The sequence below is a fragment of the Cervus canadensis genome, chromosome 10 (assembly GCF_019320065.1).
Source record: "Cervus canadensis isolate Bull #8, Minnesota chromosome 10, ASM1932006v1, whole genome shotgun sequence".
NCBI classification, from domain to species: domain Eukaryota; kingdom Metazoa; phylum Chordata; class Mammalia; order Artiodactyla; family Cervidae; genus Cervus; species Cervus canadensis.
In genome coordinates, this window is record NC_057395.1 from 45,330,331 (window position 1) to 45,354,087 (window position 23,757).

The window sequence follows — 23,757 nt, forward strand, 5'->3', positions numbered from 1 at the left end:
GGGTTTTGTCATACATTGATATGAATCAGCCATAGATTTACACGTATTCCCCATCCGATCCCCCCTCCCACCTCCCTCTCCACCCGATTCCTCTGGGTCTTCCCAGTGTACCAGGCCCGAGCACTTGTCTCATGCATCCCACCTGGGCTGGTGATCTGTTTCACCATAGATAGTATACATGCTGTTCTTTTGAAAAATCCCACCCTCACCTTCTCCCACAGAGTTCAAAAGTCTGTTCTGTATTTCTGTGTCTCTTTTCTGTTTTGCATATAGGGTTATCATTACCATCTTTCTAAATTCCATATATATTTGTTAGTATGCTGTAATGTTCTTTATCTTTCTGGCTTACTTCACTTTAATCCATTTTTGAGTTTATTTTGTGTATGGTTGTTTTAGAAAGTGTTTCTAGTTTTCATCTACGTGGTTGACCAGTTTTCCCAGCACCACTTGTTAAGAGGTTTGTCTTTTTTCCATTGTATATCCTTGCCTCCTTTGTCAAAGATAAGGTGTCCGTAGGTTCGTGGATTTATCTCTGGGCTTTCTATTCTGTTCCATTGATCTATATTTCTGTCTTTGTGCCAGTACCACACTGTCTTGATGACTGTGGCTTTGTAGTAGAGTCTGAAGTCAGGCAGGTTGATTCCTCCAGTTCCATTCTTCTGTCTCAAGATTACTTTGGCTGTTCGAGTTTTTTTGTATTTCCATACAGATTGTGAAATTATTTGTTCTAGTTCTGTGAAAAATACCCTTGGTAGCTTGATAGGGATTGCATTGAATCTATAGATTGCTTTGGGTAGAATAGCCATTTTGACAATATTGATTCTTCCAATCCATGAACATGGTATGTTTCTCCATCTGTTTGTGTCCTCTTTGATTTCTTTCATCAGTGTTTTATAGTTTTCTGTGTATAGGTCTTTTGTTTCTTTATGTAGATGTACTCCTAAGTATTTTATTCTTTTTGTTGCAATGGTGAATGGTATTGTTTCCTTAATTTCTCTTTCTGTTTTTTCATTGTTAGTATATAGGAATGCAAGGGATTTCTGTGTGTTAATTTTACATCCTGCAACTTTACTATATTCACTGATTCACTCTAGTAATTTTCTGGAAGAGTCTTTAGGGTTTTCTATGTAGAGGATCATGTAATCTGCAAACAGCAAGAGTTTCACTTCTTCTTTTCCTATCTGGATTCCTTTTACTTCTTTTTCTGCTCTGATTGCTGTGGCCAAAACTTCCAACACTATGTTGAACAGTAGTGGTGAGAGTGGGCACCCTTGTCTTGTTCCTGATTTCAGGGGAAATGCTTTCAATTTTTCACCATTTGAGAGGTGATGCTTTGCTGTGGGTTTGTCATATATAGCTTTTATTATGTTGAGGTATGTTCCTTCTATTCCTGCTTTCTGGAGAGTTTTAATCATAAATGAGTGTTGGATTTTGTCAAAGGCTTTCTCTGCATCTATTGAGATAATCATATGGTTTTTATCTTTCAATTTGTTAATGTGGTGTATTACATTGATTGATTTGTGGATATTAAAGAATCCTTGCATTCCTGGACAAAGCCCACTTGGTCATGGTGTATGATTTTTTTTAATATGTTGTTGAATTCTGTTTGCTAGAATTTTGTTTAGGATTTTTGCATCTATGTTCATCAGTGATATTGGCCTGTAGTTTTCTTTTTTTGTGGCATCTTTGTCTGGTTTTGGAATTAGGGTGATGGTGGCCTCATAGAATGAGTTTGGAAGTTTACCTTCATCTGCAATTTTCTGGAAGAGTTTGAGTAAGATAGGTGTTAGCTCTTCTCTAAATTTTTGGTAGAATTCAGCTGTGAAGCCATCTGGTCCTGGGCTTTTGTTTGCTGGAAGATTTTTGATTACAGTTTCGATTTCCTTGCCTGTGATGGGTCTGTTAAGATCTTCTATTTCTTCCTGGTTCAGTTTTGGAAAGTTATACTTTTCTAAGAATTTGTCCATTTCATCCAAGTCGTCCATTTTATTGGCATAGAGCTGCTGGTAGTAGTCTCTTATGATCCTTTGTATTTCAGTGTTTTCTGTTGTGATCTCTCCATTTTCATTTCTAATTTTGTTAATTTGGCTCTTCTCTCTTTGTTTCTTAATGAGTCTTGCTAGCGGTTTGTCAATTTTGTTTATTTTTTCGAAAAACCAACTTTTAGCTTTGTTAATTTTTGCTATGGTCTCTTTAGTTTCTTTTGCATTTATTTCTGCCCTAATTTTTAAGATTTCTTTCCTTCTGCTTAATTTTTTCTGAAAAAATTAAGGCGTAATAGAGGACTTTAAAAGAAAATAAAAGAAGAAAAAGGGAAAAAATTTTAATTAAAAAATATTAAAAATATATATGGAAATGAAATTTAAGGAGTCATAGAAGAGTAATAGGGAATTTTAAAAGAAAATAAAAGAAAAAATTTTAAGAAAGGAAAAGAAAGAAAAGAAAAAAAATTTTTTAATTAAAAAAATAGTAAAAATATATCTAGGAATTTCTCCGGAGCTGTTGTGGGCAGTGTGGGTTCAGTTCAGTTTCAGATAGCTCCTTGTTCCAGTTTACACTTCTCAATATCTATAGGCCCCTTCCAGTGTAGTCGGTGTTAACTACAGGGATTTTAATCTGTCAGGCTTCAGAATGGGAGAAAATAATAGCAAATGAAGAAACAGACAGAGGATTAATCTCAAAAACATACAAGCAACTCCTGTAGCTCAATTCCAGAAAAATAAATGACCCAATCAAAAAATGGGCCAAAGATCTAAACAGACATTTCTCCAAAGAAGACATACAGATGGCTAACAAACACATGAAAAGATGCTCAACATCATTCATTATCAGAGAAATGCAAATCAAAACCTCAATGAGGTACCATTACACGCCAGTCAGAATGGCTACTAACCAAAAGTCTACAAGCAGTAAATGCTGGAGAGGATGTGGAGAAAAGGGAACCCTCTTACACTGTTGGTGGGAATGCAAACTAGTACAGCCGCTATGGAGAACAGTGTGGAGATTCCTTAAAAAACTGGAAATAGAACTGCCATATGACCCAGGAATCCCCCTCCTGGGCATACACACTGAGGAAACCAGATCTGAAAGAGACACGTGCACCCCAATGTTCATCGCAGCACTGTTTATAATAGCCAGGACATGGAAGCAACCTAGATGCCCATCAGCAGATGAATGGATAAGGAAGCTGTGGTACATATACACCATGGAATATTACTCAGCCGTTAAAAAGAATTCATTTGAATCAGTTCTAATGAGATGGATGAAACTGGAGCCCATTATACAGAGTGAAGTAAGCCAGAAAGATAAAGACCAATACAGCATACTAATGCATATGTATAGAATTTAGAAAGATGGTAACAATAACCCTATATGCAAAACAGAAAAAGAGACACAGATGTACAGAACAGACTTTTAGACTCTGTGGGAGAAGGCAAGGGTGGGATGTTCAGAGAGAACAGCATTGAAACAAGTATACTATCAAGGGTGAAACAGATCACCAGCCCAGGTTGGATACATGAGATGGGTGCTCAGGGCTGGTGCACTGGGAAGACCCAGAGGGATGGGATGGAGAGGGAGGCGGGAGGGTGGGGGTGGTGGTAGGGATTGGGATGGGGAACACATGTAAATCCATGGCTGATTCGCGTCAATGTATGGCAAAAACCACTACAATATTGTAAAGTAATTAGCCTCCAACGAATAAAAATAAATAGAAAAAATAAATAAATAAAGTCGCTTTACTTCTTCGAACCTAGACCAGAGAAGTGTGATTTAATATGGGCTAATGAATCAGGGCTTCCCTGGTGGCTCAGATGGTAAAAAATCTGCCTGAAATGTTGGAGACCTGAGTTCGATCCTTGGGTTGGGAAGATGCCTTGGAGAGGGAACTGACAGCCAACTCCAGTATTCTTGCCTGGAAACCCCATGGACAGAGGAGTCTCATGGGGTACAGTCCAGTCTTGATGTTTTTATCATACATCTTGTACCTTTGTTGATTTTGCTTCAGACATCTCACAGTACAAATCCTATCCATGACTACAATTTTATTCTGAGTCCTTTGGGTTCTTCCAGCAAATCACTGAAACTGGTGGTGGGCTTGGAATTCTCTGATGCCTGTGATCAACTACTGATCACCTGGGGTTGAAAGGTTCCTGGGTGCCCATTTAATTGCTGACCAGGAACGTTCAGGGAAACTGTCATAGGTCCATCACCACATATAAAGAGCTAAACAAAGGCATAAAGAAATGTTGGTTCTTAGTACGATCAAGCTTGTGCCTTAGCAATCTCTTAATCATTCAACAACTGCTTTTCTTGCTTACATAGGTTCCTAAGAGTGAAGCTCTGGAGGTCACCAAATTTGCTATAGAGGTTGGATTTCGCCATATTGACTGTGCTCATTTGTACCAAAATGAAGAGCAGGTTGGCCAAGCCATTCGAAGCAAGATTGAAGATGGCACTGTGAAGAGAGAAGACATATTCTACACTTCAAAGGTTCTGTGTGTGTTGTGTGTGTGTGTGTGCAAGTGACTGGGGGCAGATGAAAATTATGTAATAGGATCAGTAGTTTGCTGAACAGTGCTAATTGGTACCCCTTTTTTTCCCACACATATTAAATCTAGTACCTTAAACTTTGTATCCTTCTCCTCTCACTGTGCCCCCTCAAAGACAGTAATTGTAACTTTCTCATCATTGCTGTGTTCAAATTTTAATTTTAAATTAAAGTCACTTTACTTCTTTGAACCTAGAGCAGAGCCATGTGACTTAGTATGGGCTAATGAGTCAGGGCTTTCCTGGTGGTTCAGATGGTTAAGAATCTGTCTGAAATTGCAGGAGATGTTAGTTTGATCCCTGGGTTAGGAAGATCCACTGGGGAGGGAAATGGCTACCCATTCCAGTATTGTTTCCTGGGAATCTGATGGAAAAACGAACCTCGTGGGCTACAGTCCAGGGGTCGCAAAGATTCGGACACAATTGAGTGACTAAAACTATACTATATTTACTTAATGAATACTTTACTTTACTTACTTACTCCCAGACAACCTGGGAGCAGATTATAGCTTTTCTTATCATCTGGGAGACTTCTCAAATTTCTTCACAATCTGTATCTCAGTTCTCATCTCCAAGAGCAAGAGAGCATTTGAGAGGCACTTTGTGCATTACACAAAATCTAGCCAAAGTGTCTCAAATTATGTTCTGCTCATATTAATGTGTTCAAAGCACTTTTCCCTACAGTTATGTAAACAAGATAGTAATTAACTTTGAGAAGATGGATTGTTTGATCAAATTAGACTAAGTTTGTGCTTTTACACTCTATCAAGCATAATTCAGTTGATGTGCATAGTAATTATTTGATAAAGTTATTTATATCTTGATTCATTTCTTTCCATTGTGAAAGATGTACTGATGACAAATTCAATCAAATAATGAAATTTACATGGCTAGGTTAGATAAAGAATGGAACTCAAGAAGAAATGGAACGGTTTTTCCCATGGTCATCTCTTTCTAACCAATAATAACGTCTAACTATTAAGTAAAAGAAGATAAGCACAATTACATGCAGCAATCATTTCCCACAGCTTCCTTTGTTTAATCTCTGCAGGTTTGGTCCACTTTCCTTCGACCAGAGTTGGTCCGACCAGCCTTGGAAAAGTCACTGAAAGATCTTCAACTGGAATATGTCGATCTCTATATTATTCATCAGCCAGTGGCTCTGGTGGTAGGTGATTTCTGTGATCAGCTCTGTTTTATTTCTTGGGTCAGAATGTCTATAACTTGCATGGATGGTGACAAGATTTTTCTTAGTAGGTTTGAAGGAAAGATTACACTAGAGTGGAATCCCCTAAATAATCATTTGTGCTCATCATTTTGGGGAGGTTCTTTGAATCTCTTACCTGCCTCCAGAGAAATGAGTTAAATAATCTAAGTTTCTAGGCCTCGAAATCTTGAGGTAGTAGAAATAGGCAAGTTCTGTGCATGGCGCTGATTAGGACTCAGAGTCTGGGGATCTCACTACAGAGTTCGGGAAAGAGTGCTGAGCACTGACACAGCCTCACACCTGAACAGGATGAAGTCTTCTCATCTTTCACCCTTTCACATTTTGTGGATTTGGAGGTGTCCTTCTGGGTGAGTCTAAACCTCACAGTCTTCTCTGGACTCGGGAGACCTTGCCCACTGTCACCTGTGTTCACAGTGACCTTTGCAGACTGCACTTAGCTGTTAAGAACTGTATTATGTGGAGAGGAATTTTCCAGTTGTTTCAGTGGTTAGGACTGTGTGCTTTCGTTGCTGAGTCAGGGTGTTTTGAGGGAGTGGTTTCAATTCCTGTTCAAGGAACTAAGATACAGCATGGGTTTCATGGCACAGCCAAAGCAAAGTAACAAGAACAAAGTCTATTATGAAGAACTCATTCTTTGAATACAGAATATACAGAATTCTACTCAAGACATCCTTTGCCAAAGAGTTTATTGGACTATGTAGATGGTAATTCCCATCTACATAGATTTCAGGATTCCTAATACTTGACAGAAATGTCTCCTGTTTTCTGTTTCTTGTAATAACATCACTCTTAATTTGCTTGATGCTTTTCTCAGCACTTTCCGTCACTGGCAGATTGACCTTGATCAGTTCAAGCTTCATCAATCCAGAATATTTGAGAGTATGTCTGCATCTTCCACACAACTTATCAGTCTAAGGAGAACCTTGCTGGTTCATGTGTATGTCCTGAAGCTATCTGATGTTCAGAGTGTGAAGGAATTCTGATATTTAGTCCAGGTCAAAATGGAAATTTTTATGCCAGCAGCAAGGCATAATTTACTGTTACTTCCTGCACAATAGAGGCATTTTGCAAGAGGAAAGTATAAGGGGAAGAAAAAATTTCACTTAAGGCACTGACAGTTCCCAGGAGAATGTAGGGAAATAATATCTATCAAAACATACAGTAAATATAAGAGATTAGTGGAAAATAGCCTTTTAAAAACATTGCTGATAACTCCATTTGCAAGCCACTTTGCAAATATTAGTATCCGGAATGTTGTAAACATACCTCATGTAGGTTTAGCATCCTAGTCCCAGATGTGCGTGGCAAGCTGGCTTAATGTTCAGTTCAGTCGCTCAGTCGTGTCCAACTCTTTGTGACCCCATGGACTGCAGCACGCCAGGCCTCCCTGTCCAGCACAAACTTCCAGAGTTTAATTAGACTCATGTCCATTGAGTCGGTGATGCCACCCAACCATCTCATCCTCTGTCGTCCCCTTCTTCTCCTGCCCTCAATCTTTGCCAGCATCAGGGTCTTTTCCAATGAATCAGCTCTTCCCATCAGGTGGTCAAAGTATTGGAGTGTCAGCTTCAACATCAGTCCTTCCAATGAACACTCAGGACTGATCTCCTTTAGGATGAACCGGTTGGATCTCCTTATAGTCCAAGGGACTTTCAAGAGTCTTCTCCAACACTGGAGTTCAAAAACATCAATTCTTCTGCGCTCAGCTTTCTTTATAGTCCAACTCTGACATCCATACATGACTACTGGAAAAATCATAGCCTTGACTAGACAGACCTTTGTTGGCAAAGTAATGTCTCTGCTTTTTAACATGCTGTCTAGGCTGGTCATAACTTTCCTGCCAAGGAGTAAGCGTCTTTTAATTTCATGGCTGCAGTCACCATCTGCAGTGATTTTGGAGTCCCCCAAAATAAAGTCTGCCACTGTTTCCACTGTTTCCCCATCTATTTGTCATGAAGTGATAGGGCAAGATGCCATGATCTTAGTTTTCTGAATGTTGAGCTTTAAGCCAACATTTTCACTCTCCTGCTTCACTTTCATCAAGAGGCTCATTAGTTCCTCTTCACTTTCTGCCATAAGGGTGGTGTCATCTGTATATCTGAGGTTATTGATATTTTTCCCAGCAATCTTGATTCCAGCTTGTGCTTCATCCAGCCCAGCATTTCTCATGATGTATTCTGTATATAGGTTAAATAAGCAAGGTGACAGTATACAGCCTTGACATACTCCTTTTCCTATTTGGAACCAGTCTGTTGTTCCATGTCCAATTCTAACTATTGCTTCCTCATCTCCATACAGGTTTCTCAAGAGGCAGGTCAAGTGGTCTGGTATTCCCATCTCTTTCATAATTTTCCACAGTTTATTGTGATTCACACAGTCAAAGGCTTTGACATACTCAATAAAGTATAAATAGATGTTTTTCTGGAACTCTCTTGCTTTTTCAATGATCCAGCAGATGTTGCCAATTTGATCTCTGGTTTTTCTGCCTTTTCTAAATCCAGCTTGAACATCTGGAAGTTCACAGTTCACACACTGCTGAAGCCTGGCTTGGAGAATTTTGAGCATTACTTTGCTAGTGTGTGAGATGAGTGCAGTTGTACAGTAGTGTGAACATTCTTTGGCATTGGCTTTCTTTGGGACTGGAATGAAAACCAATATTTTCCAGTCCCATGGCCACTGCTGAGTTTTCCATATTTGCTGGCACATTGAGTGCAGCACTTTCAAAGCATCATCCTTTAGGATTTGAAATAGCTCAACTGGAATCCCATCACCTCCACTAGCTTTATTTCCAGTGATGCTTCCTAAGGCCCACTTGACTTCCCACTCCAGGATGTCTGGCTCTAGGTGAGTGATCACACCATCATGATTATCTGGGTCCTGAAGATCTTTTTTGTACAGTTTTTCTGTGTATTCTTGCCACCTCTTCTTAATATCTTCTGCTTCTATTAGGTCTATACCATTTCTGTCCTTCATTGAGCCCATCTTTGCATGAAATATTCCCTTGGTATCTCTGATTTTCTTGAAGAGATCTCTAGTCTTTCCCATTCTATGGTTTTCCTCTATTTCTTTGCACTGATCATTGAGGAAGGCTTTCTTATCTCTCCTTCTAGTCTTTGGAACTCTGCATTCAAATGGGTATATCTTTTCTTTTCTCCTTTGCTTTTCACTTCTCCTTTTCACAGCTATTTCTAAGGCCTCCTCAGACAGCCATTTTGCTTTTTTGCATTTCTTTTTCTTGGGGATTGTCTTGCTCCCTGTCTCCTGTACAATGTCATGAACCTCTGTCCACAGTTCATCAGGAAATCTGTCTATCAGATCTAGTCCCTTGAATCTATTTCTCACTTTCACTGTATAAGCATAAGGGATTTAATTTAGGTCATATGTGAATGGTCTAGTGGTTTTCCGCACTTTCTTCAATTTAAGTCTGTATTTGACAATAAGGAGTTAATGATCTGAGCCAGTCAGCTCCCGGTCTTGTTTATGCTGACTGTATAGAGCTTCTCCATTTTGGCTGCAAAGAAGATAATCAATCTGATTTCAGTGTTGGCTATCCGGTGATGTCCATGTGAAGAGTCTTCTCTTGTGTTGTTGGAAGAGGGTGTTTGCTATGACTAGTGTGTTCTCTTGGCCAAACTCTATTAGCCTTTGCCCTGCTTCATTTTGTACTCCAAGGCCAAACTTGCCTGTTACTCCAGGTGTTTCTTGACTTCCTACTTTTGCATTCCAGTCCCCTATAATGAAAAGGACATCTTTTATTAGTGTTAGTTCTAAAAGGTCTTGTAGGTCTTCATAGAACTGTTCAACTTCAGCTTCTTCTGTGTTACTGATTGGGGCATAGACTTGGATTACTGTGATATTGAATGGTTTGCCTTGGAAACAAACAGAGATCATTCTGTCTTTTTTGAGATTGCATCCAGATACTGAATTTTGAACTCTTTTGGTGATTATGATGGCTACTCCATTTCTTCTAAGGGATTCCTGCCAACAGTAGTAGATATAATGGTCATCTGAGTTAAATTCACCCATTCTAGTCCATTTTAGTTCACTGATTCCTAGAATTCAACATTAACTCTTGCAATCTCCTGTTTGACCACTTCCAGTTTGCCTTGATTCATGGACCTAACATTCCAGGTTCCTATGCAATATTGCTCTTTACAGCATTGGACCTTGCTTCTATCACAAGTCACATCCACAATTGGGTGTTGTTTTTGCTTTGACTCTGTCCCTTCATTATTTCTGGAGTTATTTCTCCACTGATCTGCAGTAGCATTTTGGGCACCTATGGACCTGGGGAGTTCATCTTTTGGTGTCCTATCTTTTTGCCTTTTCATACTGTTCATAGGGTTCTAAAGGCACGAATACTGAAGTGCTTTGGCATTCCTTTCTCCAGTGGACCACATTTGTCATAACTCTCCAACATGACCCCTCTGTCTTGGGTGGCCCTACATGGCATGGCTTAGTTTCACTGAATTAGAGAAGGCTGTGATCCATGTGATCAGATCTGCTAGTTGTCTGTGATTGTGGTTTCAATCTGTCTGCCCTCTGATACCCTCTTTCAGTGCCCTCTCTCTGGCTAAGTGTGAGAAATTATTTGGTAACATCTCTAAAATGATTGCTTCTATTCCAGCCAGGTGAGGCACTTTTCCCAACAGATGAAAATGGAAAAATGATATATGACTCAGTGGATCTCTGTTGCACATGGGAGGTGAGTCTAGGGAAGGAGCCAGGAGAGGTGGGGTACCTCCTTCATTTCTTCCACCTGTGAGAATGGGCAGTGGACCATCAGACTGAGCAGTTCTTGAATCTAAGGGCTGTGATGCTGGGGTCGTAGGGGAGGAAACTATTGCTGAAATGTTGATAGAGAAGAACAGTGGAGGAGAATTTGGGAATGTGAAGACAGGCATCTATTTCCTTCCATGTGATGTATCTTCTCTGGGGTTTTTCTAAGGAGGATACTGTAATTCTTCTTGTGTCATGAACTTCTTCCCCTTTTTTCTTCCTTATAATCAATGCTAATTCTTGACAAGAGACACTTTTAATATTTTTTTTTGTAATCATTAATCTTTTCTATTGCCCATTCCAAGTGACTGTTCATCACTGCTCACCACCCCTCCCTCCCAGGCCCTGGAGAAGTGTAAGGACGCAGGGCTGACCAAGTCCATCGGGGTGTCCAACTTCAACCACAAGCAGCTGGAGAAGATCCTGAACAAGCCAGGGCTCAAGTACAAGCCCGTCTGCAACCAGGTGAGCAGCCTTGACTCCTCTCCCTCCTGCTCTTCAGAACCGCCTTCTTGTGCTGGAGCCAGATGTCTGTCTGTCCTTCCCTCCTGTTCATCCGACCTTTGGGGACAGAAGGTTCTAGAGTGTAGAGCCTCTGTCTGGACAATGTGAATAGAATCTGTAACAGTATCTTTGATAAGATCTGGGTGGAAACGGTGGGGATAGCTTCCTGCTAAATTGTGATGATGCCTGAGGGAAGGTAATGGAAGTGAAGGGGGTTAGACTAGTCCCTCAGATCTTAGAGGAAGGAGGTGTTCCCTTGAGCTGAAAGCATGACCAGAAATCAGCATGAAAGTGATCAGATGAAACTCTGTACAGGAAGGAAGACCATGAAAACACGGAATGGGAAGTAAATAAAGAGAAAAACCAGGTGAGACAGGTGTCAAGGCTTTGTGTGGAGTTTGGATGCCTGAATCCTTAGTCTTAGTGTCCCAGCTTCAACAGGGAGCACAGTACAGAGAAATCTACTGGAGACTATGAAAGTCACCCAGGTTAGAGGATGAAGCTAAATGCTTAGGGGGATCCTGACAGTTGATGGAAGGATTACTCAGGAATTAGAGCAGACCTTGTGATTTACTCAGTCTTATTCTGGTTTCCACATCTATTTCTAGCATAAAATTGTGAAACACATTTTTTCTATGTCTTTCTGTGGCTCTTACTTTTTTGGTTCTATTTTTACTTTGTGAGAAAACTTAACATGAAATCTATCCTTTTACCAAATTTTTAACTATACAATACAATAATGTTATTAACTCTAGGGACAGTGGTGTACAGCAAATCTAGAGTTTATTCATCTTGTATAATTGAGATTTATTAGGATTAGCAGTTCCTGGTTTTTCCCACTTCCCACCCCCTGGTGACAAGCACTCTACCATTTAATTCTGAGTTTGACCCCTCTCCGTATATATTTTAACTTATATATGATATATATGTCATGTAGTATTTATCCTTCTGGAATGGTCTTATTTCATATGTACCAGAGTCTTAAGTTAAAGTCTTTAACTTTCAGTTAAGGAAAAAGAATCTTCTATAATGCAAGAAATACATATTTATATCAATTATATATATGTGTGTGTATATATTTGTATATATATATATGTATACATAATCTTCTCAATTATAAAAGTTGGAAATTAATGTGATCCTGACATTAGTTTTGTTTTGCTCCTATGTTCTCATGTGAAAATTTTCAGATATTAGAAAAGTTAGGAGTATGGCAGAGAATATATATATATCTATATACATACATTACATATATATATAATTTTGCTGATCTGGGTCTGATTGTGGTTCCTATGTCACTTTGAATCATCTTTATCAAGCACTTTTAACTTAGAATGGTCTCTCAATCTTTATGTTACCAGAATATCCAGACAAGTTTTGACAAATAGAATGTATTTATCATTGTTATTTTGTGATGCTAATTAACTTGTTTCTGTAATCCTAGATTATGTAAATTAATAGTTAAATCTGAATGTCTTACTATATTAAGGTTAAATATATTGACAAGAAAATGTCAGTTTCATGCTTTGTCCCTTAAATGAACCTTGGTTGGAAGTACATAGTGACAAGTTGTCCCACTGTGCGTGACAGTACGTTTGTTCTCCTGGTAAAGCTATTAACAGCTAGATCTTTTATTTGGAGATGTGTATTTTCCCTATTGAAATTACCTAGTCATCTGTTGGACAATAACCATCATTAGGGGAAGTTTGATTTCCCCCAAGTTTTCATGTAATGGTTGAGAATCCATTGATGACTTCTACCTTCATTCATTGGAATGTTTTTCATTATTTTCCATTTTAAATGCTCTTTTTAATCTTCTGACCTGACATTTTATTGTAAAAATAAAATTCCCTCATTAATTCAGGATAAAACATACCTATTCCCTGGTAGCTCAGCTGGTAAAGTATCAGCCGCAATGCAAGAGACCACAGTTCAATTCCTGGGTCAGGAAGTTCCCCTGGAGAAGGGATAGGTTACTCACTCCAGTATTCTTGTACTTCTCTGGTGGCTCAGATGGTAAAGAATGTGCCTTCAGTGAGGGAGACCTGGGTTTGATCCCTGGGTTAGGAAGATCCCCTGGATGAGGGCATGCAACCTACTCCAGTATTCTTGCCTGAAGAAGTCCATGGACAGAGGAGCCTGGTGTGCTACAGTCCACGGGCTTGCAAAGAGTTGGACATGACTGAACGACTAAGTACAACATTCCTATAAGACTGTAAAAATCTTCATTCCTTCCCATTAATTGTCAGTTTCTGAAAAAGGATTTGTTGTAATAGTCACAGTCTGCGGTGGGAAACGGTTTTTTTTTTTTTTCCTCTTTGGGATTTTTATTGCCTCTGTGTGCTACATTTGTTTTCATTCATAACTCCCTTTGGTTCTCAAATCTACTTAAATGTCACCAGTGGGAACCCATCAAACTGGTTCTTTTGTCCTTCAGACATTTCTTCATAAAACTTTGTGCAATTTCTTTCTTTCTGGCATAGTTTGATGTCCAAGGCTTAGAAAGCTCTTTTCCTGTCCCAGATCTGGAACTAAGCACGTGTGTTGGGGGTGTTCAGTAGTGTTCAGCAACCAAGATCTGGTCCATAGAATTACTTGCTTTCAGTAATGTCATTATTTTTTACCTTCTCAGAGAACAGAGATATAAATTTCTTTTTAAAGTATTTCTCTCTTTGGTGGTTCCAGTCATAATGTGATGTGACACAACTTTTCTCTGGCATATAATTTTTACTTTTAAGCTTTCTCTGGCACATTACCTTTCCATATAATCTAACATTCTCTATACTGGCATTCTACAGGTGGAATGTCACCCTTATCTCAATCAGAGCAAGCTGCTGGAGTTCTGCAAGTCACATGATATTGTCCTTGTTGCCTATGGTGCTCTGGGATCCCAGCGATCATTACAATGGTAATAAACATTATTGATGGCAACAGTGAGTTTATCTAAAACTCTATTTTTGATGAAAATGTTATTATACTGCACTCAGTGCTTTGAAGATAACTCTTAACAGGCAGAGGGGAGAGAAGACAGATGGGAGAAATTCTCTTTTGTCTTCGTATTATCCAGCCAGTTTTCTTACATTGCATTTGTCTTGTATATAGATTTTAACACAAGTGTCTACTTTAAAATCTCTATATATTCCCCCATTTGAAAACTAAGACATAAGCTTTGTCATAATTTACTTATTTATGGACTGATGAGCACATTACTACTAATAGACTTTCCAAGCTTCCCTCACTTTATTTCTAAAATCAGGATAACATTAATTGCTCAGTCGTGTCAGCTCTTTGTGACCCCATGTACTGTAGCCCTCCAGGCTCCTCTGTCCATGGAATTCTCCAGGCAAGAATACTGGAGTGGGTAACCATTACCTTCTCCATGGGATCTTCCTGACCCAGGGATTCAACATGCATTGCAGGCAGACTCCTTACCATCTGAGCCATGAAGGAAGCCCCAAATCAGGATAATAATATGTAATTCCCAGGTGCATCATGATTGAAAAATAAGTATAATTTGAACCATTTTATAAACATTTGTAGAAGAATTGCACAATGTAAATAATCATGAAAAGCATGGTTTTCATTTTTAGACTACTCAGCTTTTATCAACACCTGAGACAAGTGTAAGTTAAAGGAAAAAATATTTTGCAATCTTTTGCATCACATTCTCCTTTCAAGCCATTGTCTTTATTTTTGAGCTCTGATTGGAGAAGAAAACAACCACAGAGAAGTAAAAAGGAAACAAAATCCATGCGTTTGGCAGTCCTGGTCTCAACTCAATAATGCACCCAAATCACCTGCAGATCTTTGTAAATACAGAATGGGAAGTGACACAGTTGAGGTTCTGATTCAGTTTGTCTTCAGCTAAGCCATGGAATTTCTAACAAGATCCCAGGTGATGCAGATGTTGCTGGTCCATGGACCACAGTTTGAGAAGCACTGGTCTAGAGTAGAGATACTGGTCTGTTTGGGAAGCCTCTTCATAAACTCATAAACTTCATAAACTCAGTCTCAGCTCCTCAGAACTTACGAATTTCCTTCCAGGTTGGATCCAAACGTCCCCTTTCTCTTGGAGGACCCGGTTCTCTCTGCCATTGCCAAAAAGCACAAGCAAACTCCAGCTCTGGTTGCCCTTCACTACCAGATGCAACGTGGGGTTGTGGTTCTGGCCAAGAGTTACAACAAGAAGCGGATCAAAGAGAATATGCAGGTGATGATGAGTGGGGCTGTGGGCAGAGGGCTCCTAAGAGATATCCTTCACGAGGGTCATTCCTTGTCCAGCTTGGACAGACACAACTTCCCTGTCCCCTCTTCTTATCTGCATCCACCTAAAATGTCCTCCAGTCTCCAGGGGGAGGCCGGCTCCTTGGGGCAGAGATTAATAGGATTCTTCCTTCCTTCTAGGTGTTTGGTTTTGAACTGACTCCAGAAGACATGGAAGCAATTGATGGCATCAACAGAAATATAAGATATTATGAATATCTAAAGTAAGTGACTGTTTCACATGCACAGTTTTTTTTGTTTTGTTTTCTTTTGTAGCCAGCAGGTCAGCAGGGGATCTAAGCTTTTCAAAAGCTTAATTCTTGGAAGAGAGTCCTGATTTCCAGTGTGGGAGTAAACCAGGGTCTTCCTGCCAACCTCAGAACAGAGGTTTCCTCCAGAACTCCGTCTCTCACCAACAGAATGTGATTGGTCCCAGGACAACTCAGAGTTGACACTGTGGTGAATTTGCTACTTTGTGTCTCTAATCCCTGTGCCTGGTGTCCCTCCTCTAAGGCCCGAGGGACCTAGCAGACACAGAGGGCGCAGTGTCTGCAGTTCACTCTTCTTTCAGAAAGTGAAAGTGAACGCGTTAGTTGCTCAGTCTTGTCTGACTCTTTGGGACCTCATGGCCTGTAACCTACCAGGCTCCTTCTTTCAGGGACTGATGCAAATGTTTCACCTTTAATTCTTTATAGAATTAGGAGGAAATGATACACAATGACTCTGTAATAAGGAATCCATCCTGAATTACACTCCTGCTTATCCTAACACAATTGTAAATGCATTGTGGATATTATTTCTGGAGGAGGGGCCCATGAAGACCAACATGCTTCAGTGTGAGAAGTCACAGTGAGCCTGCCTCCACTAGCTCCGCTAAGTGTCTGGTGGATTTTCTCCCTGGTGGACTTTTCTTTACCAAGGCACCATCTATTTCTTCCAAATTTATTTCTTTGTTGACCTTTCCCCCATCACATCTCCCATTTCCTCATCCTTAAAATGTCACCAACTGAATTATAAGGAGATCATGAGCTTAACTGATCCTCCAGTGACTGCTGTGTCCTTAGTAGGACACACCCCAGGTAAGATTGTGTGGGTCTTCTGGTTTCTTGAGTTCAGACTTACCACAGTGTAGCCTTTGTCCACCAGGGTTCCATTCCCTGGGGAGCTCCTGTCTCCCTGACTCTGACTTAGTCACTAACATTGAACTCCAGTTGCCTAATTACTGCAGGAGGATGTCAGGATTGAAAAGACAGAATACTAATCAAACAGGGAGAAGTTGGAAGGGAGTTTAGAGAGAAGGGAACACAAATTAGTGATGAAATGAAATTTTAGTTTCAAATGAAAGATCTCAAAACTCCTTTTGTTTATAGTGCTCACAGTCTTTAGTCATGTCTGACTGTTTGTGACCTTACAGACTGTAGCCCACGAGGGTCCTCTGTCCATGAGATTCTCTGTCCATGGAAGACTCTTTACCCACTGAGCTACTTGGGAAGCCACCTTGTTTGTAAAGAAGATATATTTTTTTATATTTATATATACATATACATGTTTATGGCTTCCTAGGTGGTCATAGTGCTAAAGAACCTGCCTGCCAATGCAGAAGACACAAGAGATGCATTTGATCCCTGGGTGGGAAGATCCCCTGGAGCAGTGCAGGCAACCCACTCCAGTATTCTTGCCTAGAGAATCTCATGGACAGAGAAGTCTGGTGAGCTATAGTCCTTAGGGTCGCTAAGAGTGGGGCACAACTGAGCAACTTAGAGTGTACGCATACATATGTATATGTGTATTGTGATTCTGAAAAAAGACATGATGAAAAATGAGAAAAGATAGCAAGTTACTTTTTTGTTCTCAAAAACTGTTAAGCATATTCTGTGTTCTCCTTCATTATGCTGTGAATGCCTAGACTTACTCATCCTTGTAGGTTTGTGTCGATAGCACAGCTCCTGGCACATGGAATGGCTCAGGATGCACTCTTTAATGAACTGAATTGAAAAGAACAAATTTAGAAAGAAAAATCAGACTATAAGGAAGGAAAACAGCAGTAATGTTAATTAATAAATAATGAATGTAGTCATATAATACAAATTAAGAAAGCAGTAATCACATTTTATAGGTATGATTACTTAGGTGTATGTGATATTTCTTCAGTTTAATGTAATTCCTTAATGGAAGCACCTGTATTTTGGGATATGCTCAATATTACTTTGAATGGATGTATGAGAAACAGCAAGGAATTCCTTACTTGTGATCCTTCTCACCACTTAGGGTTGAAAGTGGTATTGAAATGATCTCCACAGTTAGTTGTTAGGTCTTGCACCCTCTTATAAATTGTAACCTGAGTCAAACTACCTGTCACTGTGGGGTGAATATTACACATGAGTGTTGGGACTGGACATGCAGGTGCCATGTGCTCATGGAACAGATACCTGCTTGTGCTTCTCGGGGGGAAAAGATGGGATGTGTTTCTGGATTTCAAGCTTTAGCCCATCGTGACTGCATCACAGAGTAATGGTCTCTATGACAACATGACAGATTTAATAAAGTATTCCTCCTCTTTCTCTTTCAGGTGGGTTGATCACCCTGAGTATCCATTTTCTGAAGAATATTGACTGTGAACTGTCCACTATCCATTCTACCAGAACTTTTTCTCTAGGGTTCTGAAGAGCATTTCTGTACTTGGTGGAGGTGTTTAAAAGAAGTTTCTGACTTTTGAAAGCTGATTTATCTTTAAAAAAGTTTTTATGAAATAATAAAGATTTCAAATATAGATACTAGTTTTCCTGGTAACAAAATAATTTGGAAAATAAAAAAGAAAGGATGAAAAATAAAAATAACCTCTGATTAACCCATTTAATAAATTTGGTGTGTTTTCTTTTGAAAATGAATCAGCTGATCTGAGAAAGAAATGGAAAATTTTGTTCAAGCCAAATTTGAGAGCTATAACCCAGGAAGAGCATCTCAGAATGCTCTGGAAACTGTCTGTCCTCTAGAAGTCAAGGCCCAGGGATGTAAGTTTGAAGACAGAGGGCTCTGCATGAAAAGACATTTTATTGACACTATACATAATGCAGGTCTAAGTGTCATCATGGTAGGTCATGTAACCTCTTGCATGATCAAGAAGGAATTTATCTTTCAAGGATCTGTCTTACTGATGCTGGGAGAATGTTGCTTTTCCTGGTTGAGCAGGTGTTCCTGCTGATGTGGGAGGTCTGGTCCATGCATAATGCAGAAACACAACTCACAGTGAGGAGAGAAGAGTGCAAAGGGCAGAGAAAATTTTTTTATATTTAAATTTTTCTTGCCATAAAATATAAATTTAATTTCATACTTTCATGACTCTCCTGTACAAAAGTGTGTGCCTGTTTATTTACAATTTGAAATAATCTTCAATATACAGGTTTTATACCTTTTTTTTTTTTACTTAGCATAAGTACTTTTGTAATCTGTTGAGTGTTATCTAATGTTTGCTAAAGGGGAAGGGGTTGGGAGAGGGCTTGATTGGGAGGTTGGGGTTAGCAGATGCAAACTCTTACACATGGATTGGATTAGCACAAATACCAACTTACAGCACAGGGAACTATATTCTATATCCTATGATAAACCATAATGGAAAAGAATATGAAAAAGAATGTGTATATACGTATGTGTGTGTGTGTGTGTGTGTGTAAATGAGTCACTTTGCTATAGGCAGTAATTGGCACAACATTGTAATTCAACTATGCTTCAATAAAAAATGAACTAAAAATTTTCCAATATTATATTTTGCTTCTTAAAGTGCTTCCCACATGGCTCAGTGGTAAAGAATCAGCGTACCAATGCAAGAGACTCAGGTTTGATCCCTAGATTGGGACGATCCCCTGGAGAAGGAAGTGGAAACCCACTCCAGTATTCTTGCCTGGGAAACCCCATGGACAGAGGAGCCTGGTACGCTCCAGTCCATGGAGTTGCAAGAGTCAGACTTGACTTTGCCACTGAGCATGCATGTGTGTTATAAAGCAGTGCATCTTTTCAATTTATTTAATTTTTAAAAATGGTTAGAATGTCTATATTTAAAATTTTTTTGAGGTATAGTTGGTTTACAATGTAATGTTAATTTCTTCTGTATAGGAAAATGATCAGTATATGTGTGTGTATGTATATATATATATATATATATATATATATATATATATATATATATATGTATATATGTAAATGGCAACACACTCCAGTATTCTTACCTGGAGAATCATACAAAGAGAGAAGCCTGGAGGTCTATAGCCCATAGGGTCGCACAAAGATGGATGTGATTGAAAAAATTTAGTGCGTGCACACACACACACACACACACACACACACACATATATGTACACATAAATGCTTACACATACATTATTCTTTATGCTAAACATTTTGACTAGTTCTTATATGTTTTGTTTTTTATTCATTGATTTATTCAACAAAACTATTGAAAATTTTTAGTAAGACATTATTTTATCAATAAATAAAATAGATAATATTAAGATAAATTCTTGAGTTGATAGTCTAGTGGAGAAGCAGACTGAATGATATCAGGAGTACTTAGCTGTTAGAAATGGGTAAGTGTCTGTTGCAGATAATTCTGCACAAGCTCTCCCATTTTAGTGCATCTGTTAGGCAGAGGTTCCAACCACCCTTCATCCCACACAACATATAGTAAACACCCTTGCAACACAGAGACAGTGGCTCCTTGCAGAGACATGGAGGGCATGTTTTCTGTGCAGTAAGGTAAAGAAAACGTCTCTCTCTTGAGAAAGGGAAGGATGCTGAGGGCATATTGTCATTGATCCAGGATCCCTAGACCCTAGGTTTTTCTCCTGTTACTCCACCCACTGAATATTCATGGGTTGATATGTGTTCCAGTTCTGACTGTTCCTTCTGAAGCAACAGTCAGAACCAGACATGGAAAAACAGACTGGTTCCAAATAGGAGGAGTATGTCAGGGCTGTATATTGTCACCCTGCTTATTTAAATTATATGCAGAGTACATCATGAGAAATGCTGGGCTGGATGAAGCACAAGCTGGAATCAAGATTGCCAGGAGAAATATCAATAACCTCAGATATGCAGATGACACCACCCTTATGGCAGAAAGTGAAGAGGAACTAAAGAACCTCTTGAGGAAAGTGAAACAGGAGAGTGAAAAAGTTGGCTTAAAGCTCAACATTCAGAAAACTAAGATCATGTCATCTGCTCCCATCACATCATGGCAATTATATGGGGAAACAGTGGAAACAGTGGTAGACTTTATTTTGGGGGGCTCCAAAATCACTGCAGATGGTGACTGCAGCCATGAAATTAAAGGATGCTTACTCCTTGGCAGGAAAGTTATGACCAGCCTAGACAGCATGTTAAAAAGCAGGGTCATTACTTTGCCAATAAAAGTCTGTCTAGTCAAGACTATGGTTTTTCCAGTAATCATGTATGGATGTGAGAGGTGGATTATAAAGAAAGCTGAGCGCCAAAGAATTGATGCTTTTGAGCTGTGGTGTTGGAGTAGACTCTTGAGAGTCCCTTGGACAGCAAGGAGATCTAACCAGTCCATCCTAAAGGAGATCAGTCCTGGGTGTTCATTGGAAGGACTGATGTTGAAGCTGAAACTCCAATCTTTTGGCCACCTGATGAGAAGAGCTGACTCATTTGAAAAGACTCTGATGCTGGGGAAGATTGAAGGCAGGAGGAGAAGGGGACGACAGAGGATGAGATGGTTGGATGGCATCACCAACTCACTGGACATGAGTTTGATTAAACTCCAGGAGTTGGTGATGGACAGGGAGACCTGGCATGCTGCAGTCCATGGGGTCACAAAGAGTCGGACACGACTGGGTGACTGAACTGAACTGACCTGAACTGATATGAGTTCAAATCTTATCAAATAAGAAAATGTTACTATAGTTTTGGGCTGTAGAGGGTGGGTGAGTGTGCTTTGCTTAATAGGTGCAGGCTTTGTGTCTTTGACTTGGAACCCAACAAGTGTTGCAAAATCAGCTTTCTATTAGTTTGCCCAAAGTCGAGTCTGTGTACATGTGACAGTAAATATGGTGTTTGCTGGTAGGTGAATAAGGAATGAGCTGTCTCACTGGGATCCCACTAGAAGGGTTATGTACCTTAGACGTGCTTATATCCAAGAGGTCAGGGTTCTTCCCCAAAAGGGAGAACTAAAGATCTTTTAGAGATGAGGAACACAGTCTTGATTGGAAGCAATTTCAAAAGTTTGGGAGGAGTTGAGGAGGAAGCATTGACATATATACACTATCTATTATACATGTGTAAAATAGATAGCTAGTGGGAAGCTGCTGTGTAGCACAGGGAGCTCAGCTCTGTGCTCTGTGATGACCTAGAGGGGTGGGTGGTGGGGGGAGAAGGTGGGAGAGAGACTCAAAAGGGAGGGAATATATGCATAACTGTGCTGATAATTGAAGGATAATTGCTTTACCAGGCAAATTACCACAGTGGGCTAATTCCCTCAGGACAGTGTGACCCACTATGGAGTAGTTAGTGAGGAGTTTCATGCTGTTTAAGGATCAGGGCATGACCAGCTCAAGCACAGTCCTTGGACTGGTTGGCATCAAGGTGAAGTTTCAAGCATTATCAGCCTCCTGGTTTCAGCCAGTCTAAGGTCTATTTGCTTGACCTCAGCAATTCTCATCTGGAGGGGGTCTGCTTCCTGTAAAAACAGTTTAGGAATGTGTGTCAGGCCTTTGTCTGTATCTATCAGGGAACTGTGAGTCCCCTGATTCTGTAGTGTGGGAGACTTGTAGTCTAACTTGTTACCAGTTCCCTAGTCCTACAGCTATTCTTTGTTTCTACATCTTCACATTTCTCAATCATTAATTCCTGAGTCAGCATTTTACTTCAAAGGACAAGGACACAGAAGCTGGAACAAGGTTTCAGAGCTAGTGCTGGATGATCAGGGCACCCCCTAATCTTGGTTCTTTATCTAGAACACAGCATGTTCTTCAGTTACTTTTTTCTGAGAAAGATCAATTTCAAAACAGCCCAAATAAAATCAATTCCAAGAAAGACAAAGAACTCTGTTTTCTTCTTATTCATCTGAATTTGTGGGTGGAAATCATGAACACTATTTTGGAAAACTTTTTTAGTTACCAGATCAAGAACAATAGATGTACTTGCTTCAGGACATGAAGACTGTTCTCATTGAAGATGGATTGGATGAAAACCCAGGAGATGTTGAAATACAGATTATCTAAGAGGAGCTCTTTGAACGCTTGTTTGAGAATCTGAGCATTTCTTGTACATTATTATCAACTCCTTCTATAACAAAGGTGATATTTATTGATGTAACATTTTATTCCTGTTGATATCTGATCACACTTATTCGTGACTGTGACTGGTCTTCAAATTCCCTCAAACTCTGAGATCCTAGAAGTGCAAGAATAGGGAGGAAGAAGAACAGGTGGTGGTTCTGAGATGTGGAGGGGAGGGAACCGAAGCAGGAATGGGGGTACGTGCCAAAGCACCTGGGCCACTGTCATCTGGAGCTTACCATCCTCCTGTCCACACAGTTACTATGATTTGGGATGCACTGTGTAGAAAACTGGAGTCAAACAGAAACAGAAGAAGAACAGAGGTGACAACTAGAGGGTGAGGAGAGAATATATCAGAGTGCTTGGTGTGATGTGTGTGGAACAATGTGTTTCATTTCCTGAGTGTTGACTCTTCACATAGAGGCTGTGACAATTTCTACCATGTCCATGTCTGCCAGCTGGGAAACAGTAGAACTAGTTCAATGTGTAAATCCAAATGCTCTTAGAAAATGCTTTTAATTCAGTAGGGAAGAGAAATGGTGGTAGTCATGACAAACTCAGAAAGTGTGAGGAAATACAAAAACTTTACAGTTTGTTTCAGTAGGAAGGGATAATCAAAAGATTGATTATGAACATATTAAGCATTAAAGTGTGATGGTCACCAAGTGGTGGTTTAGTCAGTAAGCCATATCATACTCTTGTGACTCCATGGAGTGTACCCTGCAAAGCTTCTCTGTTCATGGGATTCTCCAGGCAAGAATACTGGAGTGGGTTGCCATTTCCTTCTCCAGGAATCTTCCCACCCCAGGGATTGAACCCTGGTCTCCTGCATTGCAGGCAGATTCTTTACCATCTGAGCTACAAGGGAAGCTCAGCAATTGAGCCAACCAATATGAGATAAAGTTTAGGGTGTTTCCAGGACTTTCCATTCCATTCAGCTTTATCAGAAATGTAATTTGCAAAGTTTTTTTTCCCTTTCTGTGGATTGACTTTTCACACCCTTTGCATTAATAGTTTCCTTTGATGTAAAAACATTTCTAATTTTGATGAAAACTGATTATCTATTTTTCTTCTGTTTCCTGTGCTTTGGTGACATCAGTTCAGTGAAATTCAGTCATTCTGTTGTGTCCAACTCTTTGCAACCCC

At 39.7% G+C, this 23,757-nt stretch overlaps 1 protein-coding gene across 2 annotated transcripts in view; it reads left to right on the top strand.

Annotated features, from left to right (window-relative positions):
* Positions 1–18,176, top strand: part of LOC122448455 (dihydrodiol dehydrogenase 3-like) — a 24,103-nt gene extending 5,927 nt beyond the window's left edge. For both annotated transcript variants that reach the window (XM_043479769.1, XM_043479770.1), the window contains exons 3-10: positions 4,324–4,491; positions 5,600–5,716; positions 10,404–10,481; positions 10,898–11,020; positions 13,858–13,967; positions 15,104–15,269; positions 15,464–15,546; positions 17,892–18,176. In XM_043479769.1, the coding sequence (XP_043335704.1) occupies positions 4,324–4,491; positions 5,600–5,716; positions 10,404–10,481; positions 10,898–11,020; positions 13,858–13,967; positions 15,104–15,269; positions 15,464–15,546; positions 17,892–17,934 (888 nt within the window). In that variant the 3' untranslated portion in view covers positions 17,935–18,176. The remainder of the gene's footprint in view (positions 1–4,323; positions 4,492–5,599; positions 5,717–10,403; positions 10,482–10,897; positions 11,021–13,857; positions 13,968–15,103; positions 15,270–15,463; positions 15,547–17,891) is intronic.
* The last annotated feature ends 5,581 nt before the right edge of the window (positions 18,177–23,757 follow it).